We start from the raw sequence: 26,262 nt of genomic DNA on the forward strand, positions 1-26,262 counted from the left end.
CTGGAGGGCTCCATTGGGCTATAATTCCACTCCTGCCTGCTTGCCCAGTGGGCTTTGTGAAGACAACAGAAACAGGCTGTCCCCGTGGATCACTGGACCGTCAGCTTAGGGACCTCAGACCCGGGAGCACACTTCTCCAACTTCACTTAGCATCTTAGAATTTTTGCTACATCCATATGTCACCTGAGAAGTTAGTACTTTTTCCTTTAAATCTACTTAATTTTTAGAACTTTTAAATATGCAGAAAAATTGAGCAGATCGATGATTACGAGAGTTCCCATACTACCCTTGCCACCCCCAGGTTTCCATGTTATTAACATCTTATGCTATCAGTGTACATTTGTAAAAATTCATAAACTAGTACTGGTACATGATTAACTGAAGTCCATAGTTTAAATATTCAGCTTTTTTTCTTTTTGAAATGGGATCTCACTGTGTTGCCCAGGCTGGAGTGTAGGGTCGTGAATCATGGTTCACCACAGCCTTGACCTCCCCAGGCTCACTCAGGTGATCCTCCCACCTCAGCCTCCTGAGTAGCTGGGACTACAGGCATGCACCACCACACCTGGCTAATTTTTGTATTTTTTTGTAGAGATGGGGTTTGCCATGTTGCCCAGCCCGGTCTCAACTTCCTGGGCTCAAGTGATCCGCCTGCCTTAATGCCTCAAAGTGCTGGGATTACAAGCATGAGCCACTGTGCCTGGCCTCAGATTTCTTTACTTTGTTACCTAATGTCCTTTTTCCATTCCAGGATCCCATCCTACATACAACATGTCTGTTTTTCACACACTGAAAAGACTTTTTGTATTACTATAAATATACATGAAACTATTAAAATGAAAATATTCACTTGTTTTGATAGTTACTAATATTTGCTGCCCCTCAGGGAGAGTAACATGCTCTATCATGTTGCCATGTAAACCTGATTTGCCCAGTGAATGTGGGCAGAAGTGGTTAATGGTCACTTCCAGGCAGAAGTTTAAGGGCCATCAGAACTTGCCCCGATCGCGTGTCCCTCTGCCATTAGACCGCCATGTGTCAGACACGGCAGCCTGAGTCCCGGGGTGAAGCTAACCCAGAGCAGGGCCCCAGCTGCCTGCTGGCTGACAGATATGTGCAAATGAACTTCTGTTGAAACCAGACATTTTTGAGGGTCATTTGTCACTGCAACTTAGCCTAACCAGCAGAACACGAGTACTTTGCTACATCCCTGAGCCACCTACAGTCATCTTAAGTTCTGTCAATAATATATTAAACATTGACTTGGTGAGGTCATTGTCCCCATTTTGGAGGCTGGGAGTGCTGATGCTCCTGAGGACCTGGTAGGGGCAAGTTCCCTATCAGATGTTAAGAGCTTGTAGGGGAGAGGTGTGGGGAGGGCTATCACCTGGGGCATAGGTGGCAAGGAAGGGAACAGCTGGGACACAGTTTCCCTCCAGGTCATTTGGAGGCAGAAGTGGGAAGAACACCCCCCCACCTTGGCTCTCGTGCGTTTGGGGAAGAATCGGGGAGTGAGAGTGCTTTGCACAGCAGGTCAGACCGGCCCAAGAAACCCGAGCCCATCTAACTTTTTACTTGAGCCAAAGTCTCTCTCCCTGGCTGAATTCTACCCCTCCTTCAGAAGCTCCTTAGTCACGACTTCTGTGGAACACCTTCCCCGGTCTCTGCAAGTATCAGTTAAGTGCTCCTTCTCCATGTTCCTGTGCCCACTCAGCCACACACCACCTGCAGATGGCACAGAATCCTCTGTATTTTCAGTCGGTTGGTTGAGGGCAGGGATTTTGCCCATCTTGTTCACTGTTGATTATGCCCAGCACAAAGCTCACTAAGTGTTGGATGGATGGGTGGACAGACAAGCAGACAAATGAGGAAACAAACCCAACCTCATTTCTAGAATCTCTACCTCCTGGGGCCCCCAAAGGACATCTCTTCACTCTGTTCTGTGACAACTCTTCAGATATTTGCAGGCAGCACCCTCCTCCCCCTGGGGTCTGCTGCCCTCCTGGGTTCCTCTCATATGTGCCAGTTTGCAGAGTGTCTCTTCACCACCCTGGTCATTTCTCGAGACTCATTCCAGTGGCCTGGGTAGGTCTTGGAAAGCCCAAAGAAGCAAAATTGAGGAGTCCTGTCCTGCGTCTTAGGAGGAATGGCCCAGCTCCATGGGCAGCACTCATGGATCTAAAGAGAATTCTCTAAGTTACTGTGTTTCCTTGGAGTCATTTGCTTTCAATCTACAGTAGCAGTTTATACTGTGTCCTCCCTGGACTTACCTGTTGGTCAGTCAGGCCCCAACATTGATGTCTGCTGATGGGAATGTACAAGCACAGCAAACACCAGTATGATTTCATCATCTAGGCCTCCAGGTCTTGGTGAGGCCACTGCCCTGGTGTCCAAAGGAGGTCCTAAGTACAGCGGATGGTGGACCTCGTATGGCCAGACCAGGCAAGAGCCAGAGTTGGGCCTTGGAACAGCACATGAGCCTATACTGTCAACAGCACCCCTGGGCCCCCCTTCTTCAATCTCCCTTCCAACAACACAGAGAAAGCTGTCTCTCCAAATGCTTCCTCATGGTGGGCTCACGTTGGGCATGCTGGGCTTATTCCTACCCTGATCAGCCTCCTGACACAGGCATGCTCGCCCCATTGGGACCTTCTCACTACCCTCCAGACCTCTGCAGGGTGCCCTTCACGGAGCTCCTGAGCCTATCAGCTGTGGTTAGTGTGTTTTTAAAATGAAGTCAAAGCTAGCATGGCCTCCTGGTGCAGCCTGAGCTATCCATCGCGGAGCTGTCACCTCTACTCTGAGCCCAGTTGTTGCCTCTACTCTGAGCCCAGTTGTTGCAGCTGAAGATCCCATCTGTCTGGCAGTCAGGATTGCATTTCACTTCCTGCTTTGGGCCCATCATTCATGTCATCTGCTATTCTCCACTAAAAGGCCAGAGCTCCTTGGATAAAAGACTGATTCAAAGCTGGGCATGGTGGTACATGCCTATAGTCCTAGCTACTCAGGAGGCTGAGGCAGGAGGATGGCTTGAGCCCAGGAGTGCAGTGAGCTGACTGCACCACTGCTCTCCAGCCTGACTGACAGAGCAAGACCCTATCTCTAAAGAGCAAAACCAAAACAAAAGACTGACTCCAGGGCTGCAGCAGGGAAAGTACAAGGTAGGCCTGAAATATCTTATGTCAGAAAGGAAGGAAGCACCCTTAAAATGATGGGATCCAGGAGGTTTCCTGAAGGAACTCAAGATTGGCCAAATACGTACAATCCACGCATCACAAGGAATCACAGTAACAGACTCCACACAGAACACAAGACTCTTGAGTCTATGCCGATAACTAAATGAACACAAAACTTCTAAGGGCGAGAAACAAGCTCTGCCTTATAAGAGCATGCCAATAATCAGAAGAAATGATAATTTACAAAATCACCCTTTTGCAACCATCTTGGTAATGGATTCAGCAAGAATCATCCATTGAGGCTGAAACTAGTAGGTGAAAGTTTGATGAGGAACAGGATACTTAGTTTCAAAGTATCCCTCCACAAATTACTTACGAACTAAAAGGAAAAACAGTCACTTCACAAAGGGGAAAACACAACCTTAACTAATACAAGTTAACAGCAGCAAGGAAAGCACAGTCGCACATCATGGGCCCCTCATGCGATGCACTTGGGTGAAGCATCACTTCAGTGCTGTTCCTGCCAAAAATGGAAATCCTGATCCCATCACAGGGAAGCCCCAAATGTCAACAGACAGACACCCTGCAGAATAACACCTCACTCTCCCAAATGTCAAAGCCAAGAAAATCCAGTACAAATCTGAACTGTTTCAGACTGAGCAAGACCAAAGAGGCATGGGGATTGGTGAAATTTGAACATGAACTGTGAGCTAAGTCATAGTATTGTATTAGTGTCTTCTTCCCTGCATCTGGTGGACCGTGGTTATGGAAGAGAAAGTCCTGATTCTCAGGATGTATACACTGAAAAGTACTTATGGGTAGAAGGGTAGGATGCTTTCCTCAAATGGTTCAAAGAGAAATCTCAAAATATCTAAAGCAAATAGTAAATGGGACAAAGTATTAATAGTTGGAGAATCTGGGTAAAGGATATATAAGAGTTCTTGCAAGTTTTCTCTGTGTGAAACTGTATCAAAATACTTTCTGAAAAGAGAAGACACTTGAAAGAATGTTATAATTCACTATTTCCAGGTTAGGGTCTCCTGCAAATGTGGTAACTATGCCTTCTTTGACCCCCATCCCAATTAACAGTGTCCAACAGGTCAGGGCAGCAAGCAGACTTCCTTCCGAGGAACAGACTTCATTCTGTTCATCGAACCCCGCAAGTTAAGACTATCCCACAAATTACAAATCTTCAGGGCACCAGCATCTGGCTCACAGTCCCTTCTTCAGTGAGGCCATCAGGAGACATTCTGGCAAATAGCTTGGTGAGATCAAGGTATCCTCTGGGAAGCTATTAGTAAACAAATGGGTTTCTACAGCCAGAAGAAACCCGAGTACAATTCCATTCTTCTGCAAGTGTTTACTACCTAAAACCCTGCCAAGGAAGGTCTGGCTCATTCTGCAGACACTGACCCCTTTTATGTCAGGTATTGTGCTCGGTGGGGCCCTCTTCTGAGCCTTTCCTCAGGATTCACAATGTCCTCATATACAGGAATTTGCTTTTTAGCCCTGGGAATGTGTCCCCACCATTTAGCAAGATACACCTGTTGACAAACATGACGAGTATTTGCCCGCCGAGTCTTTTTTCCCTATCCATACCACCAGTCATTACCACCTGCTTCTCCACTAGGTCAGAGGTTGTTCAGAGGGTCCCAGTCACATGCTCTGTCCAGTCATTTCCAGAAATTAAGCCTCAAAGTGTCAAACCCATCTGAATTTTACAATAAATCACAACCTGAGGATGTATTAGAAGTCCTCTTCTGAGATTATTTTTTCCAAGGAAGAGTTACATACTTGATTTTCACAACAGCTTAAAGAAAAACAAGAGGCAAGTAGATTCCCTGCCCACATCTCTGCTGGAGGAAGACAAAGTATGCTCCAAGTGCCTCCTACCCAGGGCCAGAGGCGGATGGGGACAAAGCAGAGGAGCACGACTCTGAGGGTATCCCAGAGCACAAAGAAAAAAAGGTGTACCGGCCCCAAAACTCAGCCAAGACTCCTTTCCACTGTGACTCCCAAATGGAGGGTCCCAGGTGCTGTGTAAACTTCTCCTCTCAGAGAAGCTGAGCTCCATCTCCCTCCCTTCACTGACCCGGCCTCCCAGGCGCCGAGTATCACAGAGCTCAACTGCTCCCACTTGAAGCAGGACCCTGGAGATCTGAGACTGGGCCCAGGCCACGTACCTAAGCCTTCCTGTGTCACATTCCTGTCCTTATAGCACCCCTCTGGACATAGCTTCTCCATCTCCTCAGTGGCACGTACAATTGGTTGGCCGTTATAACCCATTCATGTCCTTCCAGAATGCCTCCTGTAGCTAGAGGCTGGTGAGCTGAAACCTATTTCAAAGACTCCCTTGCTGCTAGGATTCTACATGCAAATCAGGCTCCTATATATGCACACCAGAAGGAAGCAAGGTGGAGGACAGCTGCTTGACCTTTTGGCTGTCTCTGGTGACAAGGTGGTAGAAATACAGGACCTTTGGAAGTATGAGTAGGCTGGGCGCAGTGGCTCACGCCTGTAATCGAGGCATGTTGGGAGGCCAGGGTGGGTGGATCACGAGGTCAGGAGTTCAAGACCAGCCTGGCCAACATGGTGAAACCCCATCTCTATTAAAAATACAAAAAAAATTAGCTGGGCATGGTGGCACATGCCTGTAATCCCAGCTGCTCGGAAGGCTGAGGCAGGAGAATTGCTTGAATTGGGACCCGGGAGCAGAGGTAGCAGTGAGTGAGATCATGCCACTGCACTCTAGCCTGGGCTCCAGAGCGAGACTCTGTTTCAAAAACATAAAAACAAAAAGAAGCAAGCATGGGTAGCTGAAATCAGCAGCCCAGTGTTGAATCTTCAGCTTCATGAATTCCAGGAGCAGTTATGAGGCAGAAGTGGCTTCTAAGTCCCCAGAGCCACCCCCGGCAGTGTATTCTTGAATTCAGCAGTCCCGATGGCAACCTTCCGATGCCCGGTCCTCTGGCCCTTCTCACAATTCTATAGCACCTTATCCGTACATTAAAATCCTTTCTTCTTCTTCTTAAGATACAAAGAGCAATTGATTTTCTGAACTTAACACTGACTGATTCATCCTCTTCAAAGTGTGGCCTTCAGAGCTGACCCCTGCCTTCTATGTGGCCTCAGCCAGGCAGAGAAATTGGGTCACCACTTCCTCTGACTTGGCTCCACCCCATTACAACAGGCGGTATCCTACTGGCCTGTGGCAGCTCCCCATCACACTGGTGACCCAGTTACCTTCTGATAAAGCCTGAAGTGTCATTTCTCAGGTGTGCTGAGCCAGATCCTCCTTCCTTACCACATACTCCACTGGCCCTTCCAGACCTACGAACGCCACTTCACATTTCTCTTTGGAAACCTTCATCCGTTAGGTTTGACTCAGCCTGGTGAGATCTTTTCCCCAGGCCCCACCCTCCCAAATCTCCACACAGGTGAACCAACATGAGAAACATCTGCCATTTATAATCACAGCAATACCAAAGGGGAGAGATGAAGTCCAACCTGGCCATCACTTTATATTTCAGCATAAGACAAGCACAATTGAGATGCTCGCTTCTGGCTTCATACCTGTGCCAAAGCAAGGCTTCTTTTTTTCCTTATTTTACTTTTTTGAGACAAGGTCTCACTCTGTGACCCAGGCTGGAGTGTGGCCATGCAATCATAGCTCACTGCAACCTTGATTTCCCAAGCTTAAGTAATCATCCTGCCTCAGCCTCCCGAGTAGCTGGGATTACAGGCATATACCACCAGGCCTGACATTCCCCCACCCCCACCCCCACCCCCCGGATGGGGTCTCCCTATGTTGCCCAGACTGGTTTCAAACTCCTAAGCTCAAGTGATCTTCCCGCCTCGGCCTCCCATAGTGCTGGGATTTCAGGTGTGAGCCACCATCTCTGAACCTCTCCTTTTTAAAACATAAAACTGGAAATGAATAGGACCAGCCAGTGGCTATGATGCAGCCAAAATGCCCTGTCTGGAAAGTATGCATCTAGGTAATCTTCCTCCGCTTTGCCAGGCGGTCTGCGGTCTGGGCTGGAGGCAGTGGGAGGGACAGGGTGCCCAGTTTGTGATCTTCTTCACTGCCGGCGGCCACAGACACCCTTCTTTTGGAGATCTTCAGCCTCATGGCTTTGGCTATCTCCATCATCCTAAGGAAGACACAAACAGAACAACTGGAGAGACCCCTCAATGTGACTGTTCAGGGGGCTTTGGCAAAAGGTAGCACACATTTGTGCTCCAGGCCATAAAGACAGAATCCCAAAGGTTGCCAGCAGGCGCAAAGCCCCTGGCAGAGAGGCAGGCAAGGTCCCTTCACCCACTGGGAACCATCAGACAGCCAATTTCATTTTAATGTGCTACCCTTCAAAAAGATCCATAGGAGTGATGAAAAACCATGGTATCCAGAGCCCTGTGAGCAACTTTCTTTACCTCCCATAACCAAACTTTTAGCAACCAGGATTGAGCACTTGGTAGAATCTGACAGGTTCCAAGTACCTGTTCTCTTTTTTCAGCCTCACTGCCTGTGGGTACAGTTTGTGGACAGCCCTCAGAACAGTCCCTCCATGGACTGCTAGAGAGTCCAGACAGAGGTGTGTTCACAGGCTCTCCTAGATACCCTCTGGGCTCCTGGATGTCAGATGCCCTTAAATCACTAACAAAGATCAGCTGATCCCACGGTTCCTGGGCAGCTCTGCCCCTACTGTCTGAATCTCCTCTACAAGGCTAGACGGAGCCGAAGAGGTCACCTCCACCACCAGCTCTCCCAGTCTGGTCAGAGAAGTGCAAAAATGACATCCCTGCCCAACAGAGGTTCCACCTGGCCTTGAACACCTCCCCTGGCAAACCCTTCCATCTGATTGTGAGGAAGCTCTTCTTACTAAGCTCAAATTGGGTTGTCCTACAACTTCCACCCTGGGCTGCACCCCTCAGACCCATACAGAATCCCTCTCGCCTGTGACAGCAATTCAGAGAATGGAGGCTGCCTGGTTATTCAGGAACAGAATGTCATGGACAGGCTCAGGTCTCAAGGCCAACTACTCCCCTCTTGGTTGTGTAACCTTGAGAAAGTCATGTGCTTTTCTGAGCCTGATTCTTCAATTGTTTTCTAGGAAAATCAGTGAGATAATGACATAATTTAAGACCGTGCCTAGCACAGAGAAGGCACTCAGTAATGTCTAGTTGCTCAGTCAGTCAATGATTCATTCACTGAAAATAGTCCTCTAGTTCCAAGTTGTTCCCACATTTAAACATCCTCAGTTCCCTTGGTGGTGCCTCATGCTTTCCAGTGGTACCAGAAATAAGACATCAAGGTACCCTGCAGGGAGCTCTTTATTCTGTTGTGCTCACCTTTTCTCACTGAGCTTCAAGTCCCCCTGTAACATTGTCAGGTCAATTTGGAAGTCATGTATGTGCAAGGCAAGTATGATCACATATGCAGTAATCTTCGCCTTCATAGAATCCGAAATTAAGTTCCGTAATCTAGAAAATCAGTGGCAATAAAGGAGAAACAAAATTAAACTCTCAATTTCTCCAAAAGCAAAATAAGAACATTCAACCCTATTCTCATATGCACTGAATGTCTTCCCAACTTCAGGAAAGGAAAAGGAATGTGGGTGACTTCTTTGCCCTTCCAAGGTTCCTCGGCCTCACGCACAGTGGAGCAGCGTGCCAGTCTATGTTTTCCTCTGAGGCAGACAGAGAAGGCTGGGCCTACGCTCTCCCTGGACACCGCTAGCGCTGAGTCTGTCCCCGCCTGCTCAGCAGGGCTACTGGGAAAACAATCATCCCGAAATCAGCTGTGCTGATTCTTCCAAGCACACTCAAGAGCAGAAAACACACTCCAGGCAAATGGCAGGAAGGAAGCCCGGGGCAACGCTTGCGGGTCTTTCCTGAGTCACCGAGTTGGGCTGCCCTTTTCTGCAACACTGCCTTTCCGCAGAACACCAGCTCTGTGGGACATCAGGAAGGGCTCTTCAAAAGTATGTGAAGTAAAACAAGTCTCTATTGGAGGACTTCCCAGAGCTTCTAAGATTCCCCAAAAGTAATACTTTTCCAAAAAGGACAGAGTATGTCATATTTAGCGTTTGCTAAACTTACTGGGGCCCCAGGAGCCTTCCAAATGGCAGCAGTCTCTTCAGCACTGCATCTCTGTGGACATGGAATGGAGTCCAAGCCCCTGCTGCTCACTCCCAACCCTCACCTACTTTCTCCTGCACAGGAAAAATCCCAGAAACCACCCTCTGACCTGCCATTGTTGTACGTCAAGCAGGTAAAGTGCTTCAGCAGTTTGGTGTTGATGATGTGGGGAACTCCAGGTCCCAGGGCACCTACAACACAAAGTTGAGTTTGATCATTTTCTCTCAAAACCCTCAGGCCACACCTCCACCATGAGCTGAAAGAAAAGCCAGGAGCTGGGCCACTGTAATGACCAGAACCAAGTGGTAAGAGAAGCAGGGCCCACAAAGCAGAACGGCCACATCGAAATGAAAACATGCTTGGTGTGCTCCAGCCTGCAGCTTGCCCTGCACAAGAGATGCTGGTGATGGGGCAGTGACAAGAAAACACAGCCGGAGGCCTAAGGACACAGATTTAACACGACTTTAGAAAACAAAAATTGTGCTGAAAGCTCAGGGAGAGACGGGGAAAGGTGGAATTGGAATGTGAAAATAAGAACTAAGTGGCCAGATGCAGTGGCTCACACCTGTAATCCCAACACTTTGGGAGACCGAGGCAGGCAGAACACCTGAGGTCAGGAGTTCAAGACCAGCCTGGCCAACACAGTGAAACCCCACCTCCACTAAAAATACAAAAATTAGCTGAGTATGGTGTAATCCCAGCTACTTGGGAGGCTGAGGCAGGACAACAGCTTGAACCCGGGAGGCAGAGGTTGCAGTGAGACGAGATTGCGCCACTTTACTCTAGCCTGGGCGATAGAGTGAGACTCCATCTCAAAACAAAACAAAACAAAACAAAACAAAAAACTGGCTGGGCATGGTGGCTCACACCTGTAATCCCAGCACTTTGGGAGGCCAAGGTGGGCAGATCATGAGGTTAGGAGTTCAAGACCAGCCTGACCAACATGGTGAAACCCCGTCTCTACTAAAAATACAAAAATTAGCCAGGTGTGGTGGCGGGCACCTATAACCCCAGCTACTTGGGAGGCTGAGGCAGGAGAATCCCTTGAACCCAGGAGGTGGAGGATGCAGGGAGCCGAGATTGAGCCACTGCACTCCAGCCTGGGTGACAGAGCGAGACTCCGTCTAAAAAAAAAATTTTTTAAAAAAGAACTAAGCAAATGCAAGCTGAGTGCGGTAGCTCACACCTATAATCCCAGCCAGCACTGTGGGAGCCCCAGGAGGGTGGATCACCTGAAGTCAGGAGTTCGAGACCAGCCTGGCCAACATGGAAAAACCCCATCTCTACTAAAAACACAAAAATTAGCTGGGCATGGTGACGCCCGCCTGTAATCCCAGCTACGCAGGAGGCTGAGGCAAAACTGCTTGAACCCAGGAGATGGAGGTTGTACTGAGTCAAGATCATGGGACTGCACCCCAGCCTGGGTGACAGAGCGAGATCCTGTCTCAAAAAAAAAAAAAGCATGACTAAGCAAATAGTCATGTCCCACATTACGTTCTTTTGGTCATAGACAGGCCACATATGTGACAATGGTCCCGTAAGATTTTGTTTTACACAGGGTCTTGCTGTCACTGAGGCAGTGGTGCATTCATAGCCCACTGTAACCTTGAACTCCTAGGCTCAAACACTCCTCCTGCCTCAGCCTCCCAAATAGCTGGGAGTACAGGCATGCACTACCCCAGCTAATATTTTTATTTTTTTGTAGAGATAGTGTCTTGGTATGTTGCCCAGGCTGGTCTCAAACTCCTGCCCTGAAGTGATCCTCTCACCTTGGCCTCTTAAAGTGCTGAGATATAGGCATGAGCCTCCATGCCCAGCGGGTCCCATAAGATTATAATATTATAGTTTTACTATTCCTTTTCTGTTTAGATACATTTAGATACACAAATGCCATTGTGTTACAATTGCCTATAATATTCAGTATAGTAACATGCTGTATAGGTTTGCAGCCTAGGAACAGCAGCTTATAGCATATAGCCTAGGTGTGTAGTAGGCTATACCATCTAGGTTTACGCAAATATACTCTGTGATGTTTGTACAATGACAAAATTGCCTAAGGACACATTTCTCAGAACATATCCCCATCATTAAGTGACACATGACTATACTGAAAAACAGGAGTATAGACTATTGGATGCCCAATCACAGTAACAACAACTAAATATGCCTTGTGCCTAAAACCACAGACATCTCCTCCTGGGTTCTAACTCTGGGTAGGTATGAGGGTGTGACCCACAAGGCATCCTAGCTACAGGTGACACTGGGTTACCATCAGATTGGCGCTCTCCTGTTAGAAATCAGCTGACACAACACAAACCTGCCACAAGCTTTCAAGATACATATGTGTAACTCATAAGCGCTCTCTCCACACACACACACACACACACACACACACACACACACACACACGGCTGATGTTTGTTCTAACAGTCCCTTAAAATTTTCATTTTATTTGACCTGGATATTCTACTTTGCCTAATGCAGAATAAATGTAGCAAATGTTAGCTCTGGAAGGACCCTGAACTCTCATATAATCCAACGTGGCCCCAATTTTCAGACGAGAAAATAGGAGATCCAGAGAGAAAAAGGGGCCTCGCAAGTCCTCTCAACATGTCAGCAGTACCAGCAGGAATCTCACAGTTGGACAGACATATCAATTTTCTTCTCTCATTAGAACTGATCTAAGAATTATAGACAAATAACAGACTGGAAACAATTAGAATTAAATGTTTACCATAGACTTACTTTTCCGCTTAACTACCCTCTGAGATCGAAATTTGATGAGGGTATCCAGAAACCATATGCATCGGGCCTGGCGGTCTCGGCTCTCCACGTCTGATGGCAAAGTCTTCAACGCTTCTATGACAAAGGTGCAATGGCTAAAACAAGGAAAAGAAAGAGAGGCCTGTGTCAGGGTAAGATGGACTCTGTCAAGAACTATTTCCCTCTTACAACAGAGCAGCAGGCACCTCTCACCCCTGACACACTCAACAGCTAATGAAAGCCTGGGCAACAAGGCAAGACCCCATCTCTACAAAAACTTAACCAGCATGGTAGCACATTCCTGTGGTCCCAGCTACTCAGGAGGCTGAGGCGGGAGGATCACCCGAGCCCAGGAGGTCAAGGCTCCAGTGAGCTGTCTGCGCCACTGTACTCCAGCCTAGGTGACAGAGCGAGACCCTATCTCAGAAACAAAAAAACAAATGAACAAAAGCAGCTGATGAAGGCCAGTACACTCAACACTCCTTATAACAGGAGGAACATGGTTTAGTGCAGGGATCAATAAAGGGCTAGACAGTAAATATTTTAGGCTTTGGAGGCCATACAACCTCTGTTGCAACTACCTGACTCTGCCATTGTAGTGCAAAAGCAGCCACAGATATTACTTAAGCAAATGAATAGGGCTGTGATCCAATAAAACTTTATTTATACTTTACTTACTTACAGGCAGCAGGCCAGACTTGGCATGTGGGCCGTAGTTTGCTGACCTGTTTTTGTAGTCAGGAACATACACTCTGTAGTCAGCCTGCCTGCGTTTCAATCCTTTCTCTGCCATTTAATGTCTTAGGCAAGTTTCTCTGTTTTTTTTTTTTTTTGAGACTAAGTCTCACTCTGTTACCCAGGCTGGAATGCAATGGCACGATCTTGGCTCACCGCAACCTCCGTTTCCTGGGTTCAAGCGATTCTCCTGCCTCAGCCTCCCGAGTAGCTGGGATTACAGGCATTTGCCACCACACCCAACTAATTTTGTATTTTTAGTAGAGATGGGGTTTCTCCACATTGGTCAGGTTGCTCTTGAACTCCCGACCTCAGGTGATCCACCTGCCTCGGTCTCCCAAAGTGCTGGTATTACAGGCGTGAGCCACCACGCCCAGCCAGGCAAGTTTCTTGACATCTGGTACCCTAGTTTCTCCATCTATAAACTGGGGCCAATGATAGTACAGGTACTCTTCTCCTAAGGATTTTTTCTAGATTAAGAGATGATGCCAGTAAAGCTCTTAGAACAGTGCTTGGCAAAAATGTTAAGGCTCAGTCAATGCTCACTATTATTTTCAGGCACTGTTCTGCTAGCAAGACCCTGGACTCACAGAGATAAAAAGGCTCTTCAAGATCATCTCATAGCTGCCTCATTTTACAGACAGAAAAACTGAGGTTTCAAGAAGGGAAGATAGGACAGAGCTCGGGGACTCAGTTTTCAGACTCCCCGCTCAGAGTTCGTTCCTGCACCGGCCCAAGTCACAATCACATTAAGACAACCATGAACTAGTAATGAGCTCTTTTTTGGAAATAAATCTTTGAAGAGAGAAAAAAAAAAGTAGTAATAATGGTAATTCCAAGGCACTGGAAAGGCGCGGGATTTCAATGACAAGCAAAATTTAAAAACAAAAATTGGAGGAACAAACCTCAGATTGACAACTCTTCATCAAAATCAAATTATTAAAAGAAAAAACTCAAAAGCAAAAAAAAAAAAAATCTCACCATCATCATAAAAGAAGCTGTTTTAATGGGAAAGGGGAGGGAGAAGGAAATAATCTCTGAATTATTTAAAATATACAATATTTTAAATACATAAATTGAATGTTAGAAAAGCTCGCCTACCATATCATCACAGAGAAACCATCACTTTGGACAGCACCCATTCCCAGGCCAGCATCTGGGCCCTGTCAGTGACAATCAGCATCAGCATGACACTGGGTGACATAGGCCAGCTCTGGTTCCCAGCCCCGGAGTAGAAGGCCTCACCACCCTCTGCCCTGTCACAGGTCCCATGCACTCAGAGACCAACCATCTCCCCTGAATGTGACCCACAGCTCCTGGAAGCCCAAACATTCAAGAAAACACTGGCTCACTAATGTTCAAATGCTGAACAGACATACCTCCTCACTGACTGACACCCAAAGGACCTGCACAGTGTCTGACTACTGTTGTGTCCCAACAGCACTCCCCAGAATCCCCATCTGCTTAAGTCAGGGTACCTGTTCTCCTCAATCATCTTCAGTATTTCTTCTGATGTGACATTCCTGAAAGCTTCAGATGGGCTCTGAAGAGCTTCATACTCAGCAGGGGAAAGAACTAGTTACAGGTCAAGAATATAATCCAACCAAAATAGAAACATCCAACTAGCTAGATCATCTCATAGCAGCGTCATGTCACAGACTGGGAAACTGAGGCTCAGAGAGCTGAAGATCACACAGAGCAGATCACATAGGGGCAGAGCTTGGTGATGACTCAGTTCTCAGACTCCCAGCCCAGAGCCCATTCCCTGCCCAGGCTTTTCTGCCTTTTCTCATCACAAAGCCACTGCAGGTATTTTCCTTCTAACTGGACCCATTGAGTGGTAACATTATAAGATCCAACCCTTCCTTTTACAAAAGTGATCTGCCCTAGACTTTGGGCATTTGACTGGTTCAAAAGTCTTATTTCGACTATCCATGGAGAGTGACCCCAAAGGTCTGAGCTGTGGGCATTTGGCATTTTGCTGAGGAATGGATTTGAATCCCAGGGGCTGGTCCCTCAGCTAGTGACGAAGCCAAGCTAACCTCCTGGCAAGAGCACTGAGCAACTGCAAAGGTTTGGTTGGAGCTCTTGTGAATGTCACAGAACACAGACACCCTCAGAGAACCTGACTGTGCACTCACGTGCAAACATCTCCACTTGTGAAATAAGGCAGCTTTTCTACTGCAAGAAGGATACGATCTTCAAATTTATACACGTCTTCAGGCTTGGTTGCATCATCATAGCAGGGAGGAAGGTAGAGGGAGTCATCTTGCAAGTCATTGTGGATAGCATCACTGACCAGAGCTTTTCAATAAAGAAACAATCCACGTATCACCCTCATTGTTTCCAGTTCCCCAACATTCTTTTCAGTGTGTACACTTGAGACCACCAACAGTCCAGAAACCCCAAGTCTGAATGCTTCTGCCAAAGTGACTTGGCCTCCTCACCAGGCTGACTGCTTCAGGACTGCCATGTTCACTCATGAACAAACACGAGCTAGGCACTGGAGAAGGAGGAGGTGGCAAGATTCCCCAACAATAGAGTTGGGACAGACAGCTGTGCTAATACAGAAACATTTACAATACAAAATGAGAGAAACTAAAAGTGAGGGAAGTCCAAAATAGCCTTTAATGGCTTAACTTCTAGAAAAACTTGCTACACATTGTAGGTGGAACAAAACTTTCAGAATATAACACTGTAACTGTCCTACAAGAATAACTATGCGGCCAGGTGTGGTGGCTCACACCTGTAACCCCAACATTTTGGGAGGCCAAGGTGGGAGGATGGCTTGAGCCCAGGAGTTTGAGACCAGCCCAGGCCACATGGCAAGATCCCGGTCTCTCCAAAAAACTAAAACTAAAAAAATTAGCTGAGTGTGGTGGCACACATGTGTGGTCCCAGCCACTTGGGAGGCTGAAGTAGGAGGATCACTTGAGCCCAGGAGGTTATGGCTGCAGTGAGCCATGTCTGCACCACTGCACTCCAGTCTGGGTGACAGAGCAAGACCCCTTCTCCAATCAATAAATAAATACATCTGTGAAAGTGTTGAAATCTATATAATCATAGGGTATGGAAAGATTTTCCAAAAATTACTAGAATTCCATTCTTAATAGAAAAACTGCTCTGTCCGGGGCACAGTGGTGTGCGCCTATAATCCTAGCTACCTGGGAGGCTGAGGAGGGAGGACTGCTTGAAGCCAAGAGTTCAAGATCAGCCTGGGCAACACAGCAAGACCTCATCTCCAAAACTGGTAAAAAGAAAAGCTGCTCTTATACAAACTTGCTTTTATGTTCTTATAATGTATTTGAACAATAAATATATTTTAAAATCATACAATTAAATACTCCGGGGGCTGAACACCGGAAACAGACCACCAATTCCAAAGTGAAATGCCACCTCTGGAGGCTCATTTCCATCAACACATCAGCCTTTTTGACCAAAGCTTCCCTGCACCTCACAAGGAGAGACCTGAGGCCTTCTCCCTCCTCTGTGCCCTGTAGGCTATAACCCCAGCGCCAGGACCACGGCAGGTACGTATCCATTCCATGTCTGTCCCTGCACTTGACTGTGAGATCACTAGAAGACAAGGCCATCTCGGATGTTTCTTACTACTTTCAGAGCCTGTCCCTGAGAAGGCCTTCAGCAAGAGGCAGAAAGGAATCCAGCCCTAGATCCCAGCATTCCATCTGTGGATGAGTAAAAGATCTCAAGAGAAGAGAAAGCTGTCATTATGGGCAGACTCTTACCCCAAGTTCCAACTTCTTACCAGTCACACCCTTCGTATCAATGATAGTCTCTGCAGCTTTAGCCACTGCCTGATTCAAAGATTCATTGCCAACTCTGTTCATTCTCCTGGCATTCAGAGCTCGCTTCTGTTTGGTGGTACCAAAGGCTTCAATACAAGAATCCATCTGTGTAAGAGATAAACCTGGTTACTGGGAACAGGGCAGGTAGGCGCTGCCCCTCTTAGCTGTGTCAGTATGGGACACTCTCAGCATCCCAGAGCTATCACTACCTCACCTGTGAATAAGACTGAATCGCACCTATTTACCTCACAGGACTGCTGTAAGCACCAAATGATATTAACAGATTGGCCAATCAGCATCACCATCAGTAAGATAAAAAGACTTGACTAGGATTAGGGCTGGAAAATCTGTAGCACACAGCTTACCATTCTCCCATTCTATACCCATAACAGACAGGGATAATAGATTTACCATTCTCCCATCCTATACCCATAACAGACAGGGCTGACTCCTTCCCCTGAGCCAAAAGTTAGCCTCACATCCCTTCTCAATACAGTGCTCCACACAGCATCAGAGACTCAATCAATTTGCCATCTTGGGGTGAGATGACCTTTGTAGGGACCTTCTACATTGAAAATCCTCAAGTTTACTTTGTTTTAACATGAATGTTTTCAGGCTACAACCAATATATTCTAAAACTTGGACTAAATCCTAAAAACAAGCATTATGCTACACTTGTATCCCAGAGAACCAACTCCAAACATTGGCACAGAGCTGCGTTCAGCTGCCCCAGATGGCAGCAGGATTGTTCTCTGTGGGACCAAGGAGGCTTTTGCAGGTACAAACTAACTGTCAAGAGAAACAGACTGAATGAGTTGGGAGCAGCCAGGGAGACCCTTGAGTTCAACAAGCTCATTTTACTGATGGAGAAACCCAAGGTGTAGAAGGAACTTGCTTAAGGTCCCACATCTTAATTCTATCACACTCACCTTTTCTCTGTAAGTTTTGGTCTGACTGTCTAGTGCCAGTTCACTCTCAACCGATACATCTATCAAAACACACAAAAACAGAGAGAAAGAAAAGTCAATTGGGAGGCCTAAAAATAGTAATACATATTCATTTGTCTATCTAAGAATAATAGATTTCTTTACTATAGGACTTCCCTGAGCCTAACATGAGTGTACACTGTGAATATTTAATATGTAGCTTTAGTACACAGTTAAAGAACTTGGAGAATAAATTAGAGAGCCAAATCAAGGGGTCATCTGGCCCAACCCCTTCATTTTAGAAATTAAAAAACAGAAGGCCCACAGATGAAACGACTTGCCCCAGGTCAGTTCACCAGGTAGAGACAGGATTAGAAAACAAATCCTTGGCTCTTTCCAGGAAATAATTTTGCTTTCTTGGTGAAAGACCTAAAAGCAGGCATAAACATGAGGTATGTGCTACTTAAACGATGCTCTCTAATCATCTACAAAGTACTCAAATAAGGGGCAGTATAACCTACTAGACAACAGCACAAGCTCTGGAATACAAGCGCTGCCATGCCTGACAACAGCACAAGCTCTGGAAGCTCTGCCGTGCCTAACAACAGCACAAGCTCTGGAAGCTCTGCCGTGCCTGACAACAGCACAAGCTCTGGAATACAAGCTCTGCCATGCCTGACAACAGCACAAGCTCTGGAATACAAGCTCTGCCGTGCCTGACAACAGCACAAGCTCTGGAATACAAGCTCTGCCGTGCCTGACAACAGCACAAGCTCTGGAATACAAGCTCTGCCATGCCTGACAACAGCACAAGCTCTGGAATACAAGCTCTGCCATGCCTGACAACAGCACAAGCTCTGGAAGCTCTGCCGTGCCTGACAACAGCACAAGCTCTGGAATACAAGCGCTGCCATGCCTGACAACAGCACAAGCTCTGGAATACAAGCTCTGCCATGCCTGACAACAGCACAAGCTCTGGAATACAAGCGCTGCCATGCCTGACAACAGCACAAGCTCTGGAATACAAGCGCTGCCATGCCTGACAACAGCACAAGCTCTGGAGTACAAGCTCTGCCGTGCCTGACAACAGCACAAGCTCTGGAATACAAGCGCTGCCGTGCCTGACAACAGCACAAGCTCTGGAGTACAAGCTCTGCCGTACCTGACAACAGCACAAGCTCTGGAGTACAAGCGCTGCCATGCCTGACAACAGCACAAGCTCTGGAGTACAAGCTCTGCCGTGCCTGACAACAGCACAAGCTCTGGAATACAAGCTCTGCCGTGCCTGACAACAGCACAAGCTCTGGAATACAAGCTCTGCCGTGCCTGACAACAGCACAAGCTCTGGAAGCTCTGCCATGCCTGACAACAGCACAAGCTCTGGAAGCTCTGCCATGCCTGACAACAGCACAAGCTCTGGAATACAAGCGCTGCCATGCCTGACAACAGCACAAGCTCTGGAGTACAAGCTCTGCCGTGCCTGACAACAGCACAAGCTCTGGAAGCTCTGCCGTGCCTGACAACAGCACAAGCTCTGGAGTGGCCTTGCCTGTTATCTCAGATATCACCCCTGATAAGGTCATCTAACCTCTGTGCCAGTTTCATCATTAGTAAAAAAGAAAAAAAAAAGAACAACAGTACTTACTCCAGAAGGTTGGTGTGTGCAAGGAAAGTGCTTGGAACAGTGACTAGCATACAGTAAGGACTTAAATGTTATCTCTGTGTGTGTGCTAGCTAGAATAAACTCATATTTACTAATTTCTTACATATAAAAACAAAACTGTGTTTAATCAACACGTTAAATTACAATTCTCCTTGCCTCCTTGGATTTTACAAGAACAGTTGGAGGATGACTTAAATATAGTTATATATGTTTGCAAAGCAGGGGGACACCTCGGAAATTCACAGATGGGTGTCAGGACTCAAGAGTCCTTTAAAATAATGTGTAGGGCCAGGCGCGGTGGCTCAAGCCTGTAATCCCAACACTTTGGGAGGCCGAGACGGCGGATCACGAGGTCAGGAGATTGAGACCATCCTGGCTAACACGGGGAAACCCCGTCTCTACTAAAAAATACAAAAAAAAATTAGCCGGGCGAGGTGGCAGGCGCCTGTAGTCCCAGCTACTCAGGAGGCTGAGGCAGAAGAATGGCGTAAACCCGGGAGGCAGAGCTTGCAGTGAGCTGAGATCCAGCCACTGCACTCCAGCCTGGGCGACAGAGCGAGACTCCGTCTCAAAAAAAAAAAAAAAATTATGTGTAAAATTTGGCCAGGCACGGCGGCTCACACCTGTAATCCCAGCACTTTGGGAGGCCAAGGTGGGTGAATCACTTGAGGCCAGGAGTTCGAGACCAGCCTGGCCAACGTGGTGAAACCCCATCTGAATAAAAAATACAAAAATTAGCCAAGTGTGGTAGCACACACCTATAACCCCAGCTACTCAAGAGGCTGAGGCAGGAGAATCGCTTGAACCCGGGAGGCAGAGTCTTCCATGAGCCCAGATTGCACTACTGCACTCCAGCCTGCATGACAAAGTAAGACTGGGTCTCAAAAAAAAAAAAAAAATTATGTCTGAAATTCCATATTAAAAAAAATCCCATATATATATTTGTGTATTATATATGTTTCTCAGAAGTAGGTCCAGATCCTTATCAGATTCTCAAAAGGGATGGAAGAACTGCTTTGAGGGAATAAAGTTGGAATGAATGCCTCTGAGGTATCAGGCAGATTCACAATGCTCCCAGTGATTCTTTCTTGTCTACTACCCTATCCTGCCATGGTTCTCAGTATTTAAGGGCATCACTAAGATTCAAGTTCTGAGATTTAAGGAACAGAAGCCCCTTAGAAGATCTCACTCTAGCCCTGAGCATTTGAAGATGACAAAGCAGAGAAGCAATGTAAATTCTTCCACTGGATTAGGGGAAAAAAATAGATCTCCCCCAAATTAGTGTAGAGACTTTTCCTCAACATGAAAGTTACTATACAACTTAATAAGCAATTTCCTTTGTCTACCAGAAATTCTAAAACCTCTTTACCCCAACTATAACGGTTAAGAATTAAGAAAGATCCCTTTCAGCCAGAACCACCATCTTGTAGTAATTCATCAAAATGACGAACAGAAAGGGAAAGAGGAGAGGAACCCAATATATGTTCTCTAGGCCTTTTAGAAAACATGGAGTTGTTCCTTTGGCCACATATATGTGAATCTATAAAAAAGGTGATATTGTAGATGTCAAGGGAATGGGTACTGTTCAAAAAGGAATGCCCCACAAGTGTTACCATGGCAAAACTGGAAGAGTCTACAATGTTCCCCAGCACACTGCTGGCATTGTTGTAAACAAACAAGTTAAGGGCAAGATTCTTGCCAAGAGAATTAATGTGCAGCACATTAAGCACTCTAAGAGCCGAGAAAGCTTCCTGAAACACGTGAAGAAAGATGATTAGAAAAAGAAAGAAGCCAAAGAGAAAGGTACCTGGGTTCAACTGAAGCACCAGCCTGCTCCACCCAGAGAAGCACACTGTGTGAGAACCAATGGGAAGGAGCCTGAGCTGCTGGAACCTATTCCCTATGAATTCATGGCATAATAGGTGTTTAAAAAATAAAAGACCTCTGGACTGTAAAAATGTTTCTCTTTATTGAGCAGAAGTGTGGTGTCCTCTCCCCCAAGGAAATATTTAAAGCAAATTTTAATTATGTCCTAGTTCATTATATAATGTCTTTTTTTTTTTTGAAAGAGTCTCGCTCTATCGCCCGCTGGAGTGCAGTGGCCGGTTCTCAGCTCACTGCCAGCTCCGCCTCCCGGGTTTATGCCATTCTCCTGCCTCAGCCTCCGAGTAGCTGGGACTACAGGCACCCGCCACCTCACCCGGCTAGTTTTTTTTGTATTTTTTAGTAGAGACAGGGTTTCACTGTGTTAGCCAGGATGGTCTCGATCTCCTGACCTCATGATCCGCCCGTCTCGGCCTCCCAAAGTGCTGGGATTACAGGCTTGAGCCACCGCGCCCGGCTATAATGTCTTTACTATTCAAATTTAATGTATCTCTTGCTGAAAGACGTGAGGTAGCTTATTGTGCAACAAATTCGATTGTTTAGCTCTAATATTCTGCTCTGATCACTGCTCAGCTTGCTTTTATGAACCTCTGATCTCAAGTCTCTAAACACTATGAGGACAGGATCTGTGTCTGTGTTGCTTACTGCCACATCCACAGCCCCAGCTTGGTGCCTGGTACATTAGGTTATCAATAAGTGTGTGCTGAATAAAAACTCTAGGCTGGGCGCAGTGGCTCACGCCTGTAATCCCAGCACTTTGGGAGGCCAAGGCTGATGGATCACCTGAGGTCAAGAGTTTGAGACCAGCCTGGCCAACATGGTGAAACCCCGTCTCTACTAAAAATACAAAAATTAGACAGGTGTGGTGATGTGCACCTGTGATCTCAGCTACTCAGGAGGCTGAGGCAGAAGAACTGCTTGAATCCGGGAGGTGGAGGTTGCAGCGAGCCGAGATTGCACCACTGCACTCTAGCCTGGGTGACAGAGTGGGACTCCATCTCAAAAAAAAAAAGTATATATATATAAAACCATTTTCTCAACACAAAGCAGAAAAAACAGAATAAATAAAAGTAACTACAAAATGTGTTTTGTAAATCTAAAACTCAAGCCAACTCATCCAGCAAACCCAAACTATGCATTGTTTCTGACAGCTTTCATGACTGGGACCTACCTGAAAACAGTGGCTGCATGTTGAATAATTCAGCGTCGTATACTTCCATTTGGCCAGAGGTCTTGTTCAAAATTCCCACAAAATGCCTGAATAAAGAAGGAATAATACAAGTAATAATGGATTATTCAAAAGTATTATTTGTACAGCTTCCTTTTTTTTTTTTGAGACAGAGTCTTGCTGTCGCCCAGGTTGGAGTGGAGTGATCTTGGCTCACAGCAACCTCACTACACCTCCCAGGTTCAAGCAATTCTCCTGTCTCAGCCTGCCGGGTAGCCAGGATTACAGGCACATGCCACCATGCCTGGCTAATTTTTGTATTTTTTTTTTTTTAAGACGGAGTCTCGCTCTGTCGCCCAGGCTGGAGTGCAGTGGCCGGATCTCAGCTCACTGCAAGCTCCGCCTCCTGGGTTCACGCCATTCTCCTGCCTCAGCCTCCCAAGTAGCTGGGACTACAGGCGCCTGCCACCTCGCCCGGCTAGTTTTTTGTATTTTTTAGTAGAGATGGGGTTTCACCGTGTTAGCCAGGATGGTCTCGATCTCCTGACCTTGTGATCCACCCGTCTCAGCCTCCCAAAGTGCTGGGATTACAGGCTTGAGCCACCACGCCCGGCCCCAATTTTTGTATTTTTAATAGAGATGGGGTTTCACCATGTTGGCCAGGCTGGTCTAACTCCTGACCTCAGGTGACCTGCCCTATCAGCCTCCCAAAGTGCTGGGATTACAGGTGTGAGCCACTGCGCCTGCCCCTTTTTCCTGTTTAAAAGTTCTCAACCTTCTCTCTGCCCACACACCTGAGAAATGCATCACCTACTCATGGGTAACAATAATCTCCCTCTACCCCTACCCCACAGCAATTCTCTGCATAGACAGGGAAAAGGAAAGGATAGGATGGGATGGGAGGATATGAGGTGGTTCTGGAAAACAAAGAAAAAAGCTACCAGGTGATTCTGGTAGTTGATCACATTCGGGCTCGCTGCCATACTGTAATGGAAAACTCTTTTGGGGTGTAGGAATCTAGAATTACACTAGAATTTATGGCACAACAGTTTTATGGAGGCAAAATCAAGTAAATGGGAAGGAGACCAGTTGGAACTAGGGCATCGTTGAGAGGGGAGAGTGCAGGGTTAGTAGTTCTCAGCACCTATACAGCAATCTGACCTCTATTGGAGTATGGTCCAGTAAGGCTCAGAAAGGGCCTGGTTTGTAGTTCATTGTTGGGTACCATCACAGGGCCCTGTCTGCATCATGCCAGCCCCCGAGAGTCATACAGCTGAGGTTGGACCATCTTCATTTTACAGAGGAGGAGACTAGGGGTCAGAGATGGGCAGAGTTACCCAGCCACTCAGTCAAACAGCAGCACAGCGGGATGGGAATCCCAGGCTCCTCTTTCCCAGCCCAGAGCCTTCAACACTACCAAGTTCTTTACCTGTCGTTAGTTCCCAGATAAACTTCATGCAAGCTTTGACCTACTAGTCACACATTCCAAATTAATGAAGAGAGCTGCCTTTGGGAATAAGACAGCTATAAACAAACAAGGTTACAAATGAGGTTTTTAGGAAATTCAAGTTATCTTTCCTTTCCAGCAATGTCTACAGGTGCGGGAAAGGGCTCTGTGTCTAATAGGAACACAGGAATCACCTAGTAAACCTCTCTAGATGGCTCCTGCTGCCCTTAAAACAGATAGGAAACAGCAGTGCCAGTGCTGCCACCACTCCCAACCCCATCACCCTTCCCGCTGTCCCTTCCCCTGCCATTACCTGCACAAAGTGTTGCATTTGAGGGCTCCAGTACCAAAATTGTTTCCCACATAGGAAAGCCTATCTGTTTCAGCTGCCTAAAATGCAGAGAGGGGAAACTCCATTTACAACCAATGTTGAAAGGTATTACGCATCATCTCTCTTTTCTACATTTGCTGAGGCTTTTGAATCCAGACTCACAATGGATTAGAACTAGTTCATCTCTGGCAGATGATCCAGCTCCACTCTCTCTAAGGGAATATGGGGTGTCCTTGCAGGGGAAGCAAGACAACTTTTGGAAGAGAAGCCTCAGATGGTGCTAGCTTCTAAACGGTATGAAAAGCTCTTAGGGGAATTCTATCACAAGACTTGAGAGAGAGAGGCCCTGGGCTTCTAGCACTTATAGGTATGCAACAAAGTGATTCTGTAAGCAATCTCTCTTTGGCCCAAAGTCCAAGTCCTTTTTCATCTTCTTTGCCCATCTCTCCCATGACTGTTCTTTGTGTATACTCTCAGGACCATGGCTGATTGACTCCCCAATCATAAGCAAGCTTTCCTGCTTCTCTGCATTTGTCCTCGCTATCCTTTTCACTTAGAACACCAAACCTTGACTGTCAAACCCTCGTTCCAGCCTTCAAGACTCAGCTCCAACATGACCACCCCAAGGAAGGCATTCTGGCAGAGACCTCTCCTCCCACTGAGCTCACTCTGCCCTGTACTCTTCCGCACCTGGCCTCAGAGCTTTGTGTAAAAGTGTCCCTCACAGCCAGTTCTCATCTCTCTAGAGCAGAGGTTCTCAATCCAGGGAAATCCACTCTGGTGCTACTGGCATCTAGTGAGTAGAGACTAGGGATGCTGCCCCCACAGCAAAGAATAATTGGCCCCAAAAGTCAATAGTCCTGAGGTTGAGAAACCCTGCTCTAGAGTATGAACTCCGAGTGGGGCTAGGCCTGATTTGGCTGTTTTCCTAGAAGCTTGCAGCACAGGGATACAGAGGAGGTTCCATAAATGCTTGTTGAAAGAACAAATGAATGAAAGATGGAGCCTGTCCCCACATGCCAAGTTGCTGGGCATCAGAGTTCTTCAAAGGTCCATTTGCTACTACTCTCCTGTTTCTCCCCACACCACCCACTCCCAGGCGCCTTCTGAGCCCTGCAGAGTGGAGACAGCTGGCAACTGCTTCACTTACCAGGATCCGTTGATTCCTCTTCCTGGGGTTAGTGGAATCTTTGTTCTCATACAAGGTAAAGCGCATGTTGCCTGGACTCTGTAGCTTCCCGTTGGAGAACTGGACTGTAAGAGTGCAGCCCAAGAATAAGGTGAGAGCAGAAGGCCACACAATGTACGGTGGGACTAGACTGTCACTGGGAGGGAGTGAGTGTCAGAATGGGGATGGCAAGGAAGCTCGGGTCCTGACCCAAAGGGAACTGGAGGAGATCCGGGGCCAGCTGAGAAGAGGGGTTAGGGAGGTGGGAGAACCCTGGGGAGGAGCTGTGACAGGGGGGAATGTCTTGCGGAAAGAGGCTGACAGCGGAGGCCTGGTCCACACCTAAAGTGACAGAAGGAACCCCTGCCCAGTGAAGAGAGGGAAACGGGAGAGGTGGGAGACCTCGTGGGTGACGGGACAGCAGGGTCCTGGACACAGCCCTGGGGAGCGGGTGAGTGGGATGTCCCAATCCGGCTGGGCGGTAGTGACAGAAAGACGGACAGGGCAGCCCCAACCGAGCCCAGGGGAGTGGTGGAGACTACAGGCGTCCTGACCCCGCTGGGGAGAAGCCTAACGGAGTGCGAGGGGAAAGTTGAGATACCGAGACGGAAGGGGAGAGGGTTAGAGGAGCACTGCTTCAGCTCGGCAGTCTTTACCCAGTACAGCTTTCTGGCTCCCGTCGGGCGCCCCACAATACTGCCACCTCGCACTCGGCAACACCTCCGCCGCCATCTCGCCTGTCTGTCCGCCAAGCACACCAGTTAAGACAGCAGTAGCCACAAACGGATTTTTAAACACGCCGTAGTCTAGGCCGCGCGGCGGGCCGGAAAAGGCGTGGCCCCGCCGGGCACCGCCCACAGTGCGCGAGCCGCGTGTCCCCGCCCCCCGCGCGGAGAGGCGTGGTCTCCGCCCACAAGGTGCCACACACTCGCGCGACTGGCCGAGGCGCAGCACGTGATTAGCTCAGCGCTTGCCTGCACTCTGGGTTTTGTAGGTCCAGAGCCTGAGGCGTCCTACGGCCTCAGCCTAAGCTTGCTGTGAGCCTTCTTCCGGC

At 47.5% G+C, this 26,262-nt stretch overlaps 1 protein-coding gene across 1 annotated transcript; it reads right to left on the reverse strand.

Moving 5' to 3' along the window:
- Positions 1–413: 413 nt before the first annotated feature.
- On the reverse strand, positions 414–26,051 carry POLR1E (RNA polymerase I subunit E). Its single transcript, XM_033238066.1, has 12 exons — positions 25,865–26,051; positions 25,191–25,294; positions 24,023–24,099; positions 22,266–22,351; positions 17,551–17,609; positions 16,582–16,726; positions 15,012–15,119; positions 14,294–14,390; positions 12,063–12,196; positions 9,427–9,508; positions 8,529–8,660; positions 414–7,330 (listed from the first exon to the last, which is right to left on the reverse strand). The coding sequence occupies exons 1-12, from the start codon at positions 25,938–25,940 to the stop codon at positions 7,171–7,173; spliced, it is 1,260 nt and encodes a 419-aa protein (XP_033093957.1). The 5' UTR covers positions 25,941–26,051; the 3' UTR covers positions 414–7,170.
- Between the last annotated feature and the right edge of the window lie 211 nt (positions 26,052–26,262).

Source organism: Trachypithecus francoisi, unplaced genomic scaffold (genome assembly GCF_009764315.1).
Source record: "Trachypithecus francoisi isolate TF-2019V2 unplaced genomic scaffold, Tfra_2.0 Lachesis_group16, whole genome shotgun sequence".
Classification (NCBI taxonomy): Eukaryota; Metazoa; Chordata; class Mammalia; order Primates; family Cercopithecidae; genus Trachypithecus; species Trachypithecus francoisi.

Coding starts and splice junctions, on each gene's coding strand:
- POLR1E (XM_033238066.1), bottom strand. CDS start 25,940: ATGGCGGCGGAGGTGTTGCCGAGTGCGAGGTGGCAGTATTGTGGGGCG. Junction 16,727..17,550: donor CCAAAACTTACAGAGAAAAG/GTGAGTGTGATA, acceptor TCTCTTACACAG/ATGGATTCTTGTATTGAAGC. Junction 8,661..9,426: donor TTGACGTACAACAATGGCAG/GTCAGAGGGTGG, acceptor CTGATTTTCTAG/ATTACGGAACTTAATTTCGG.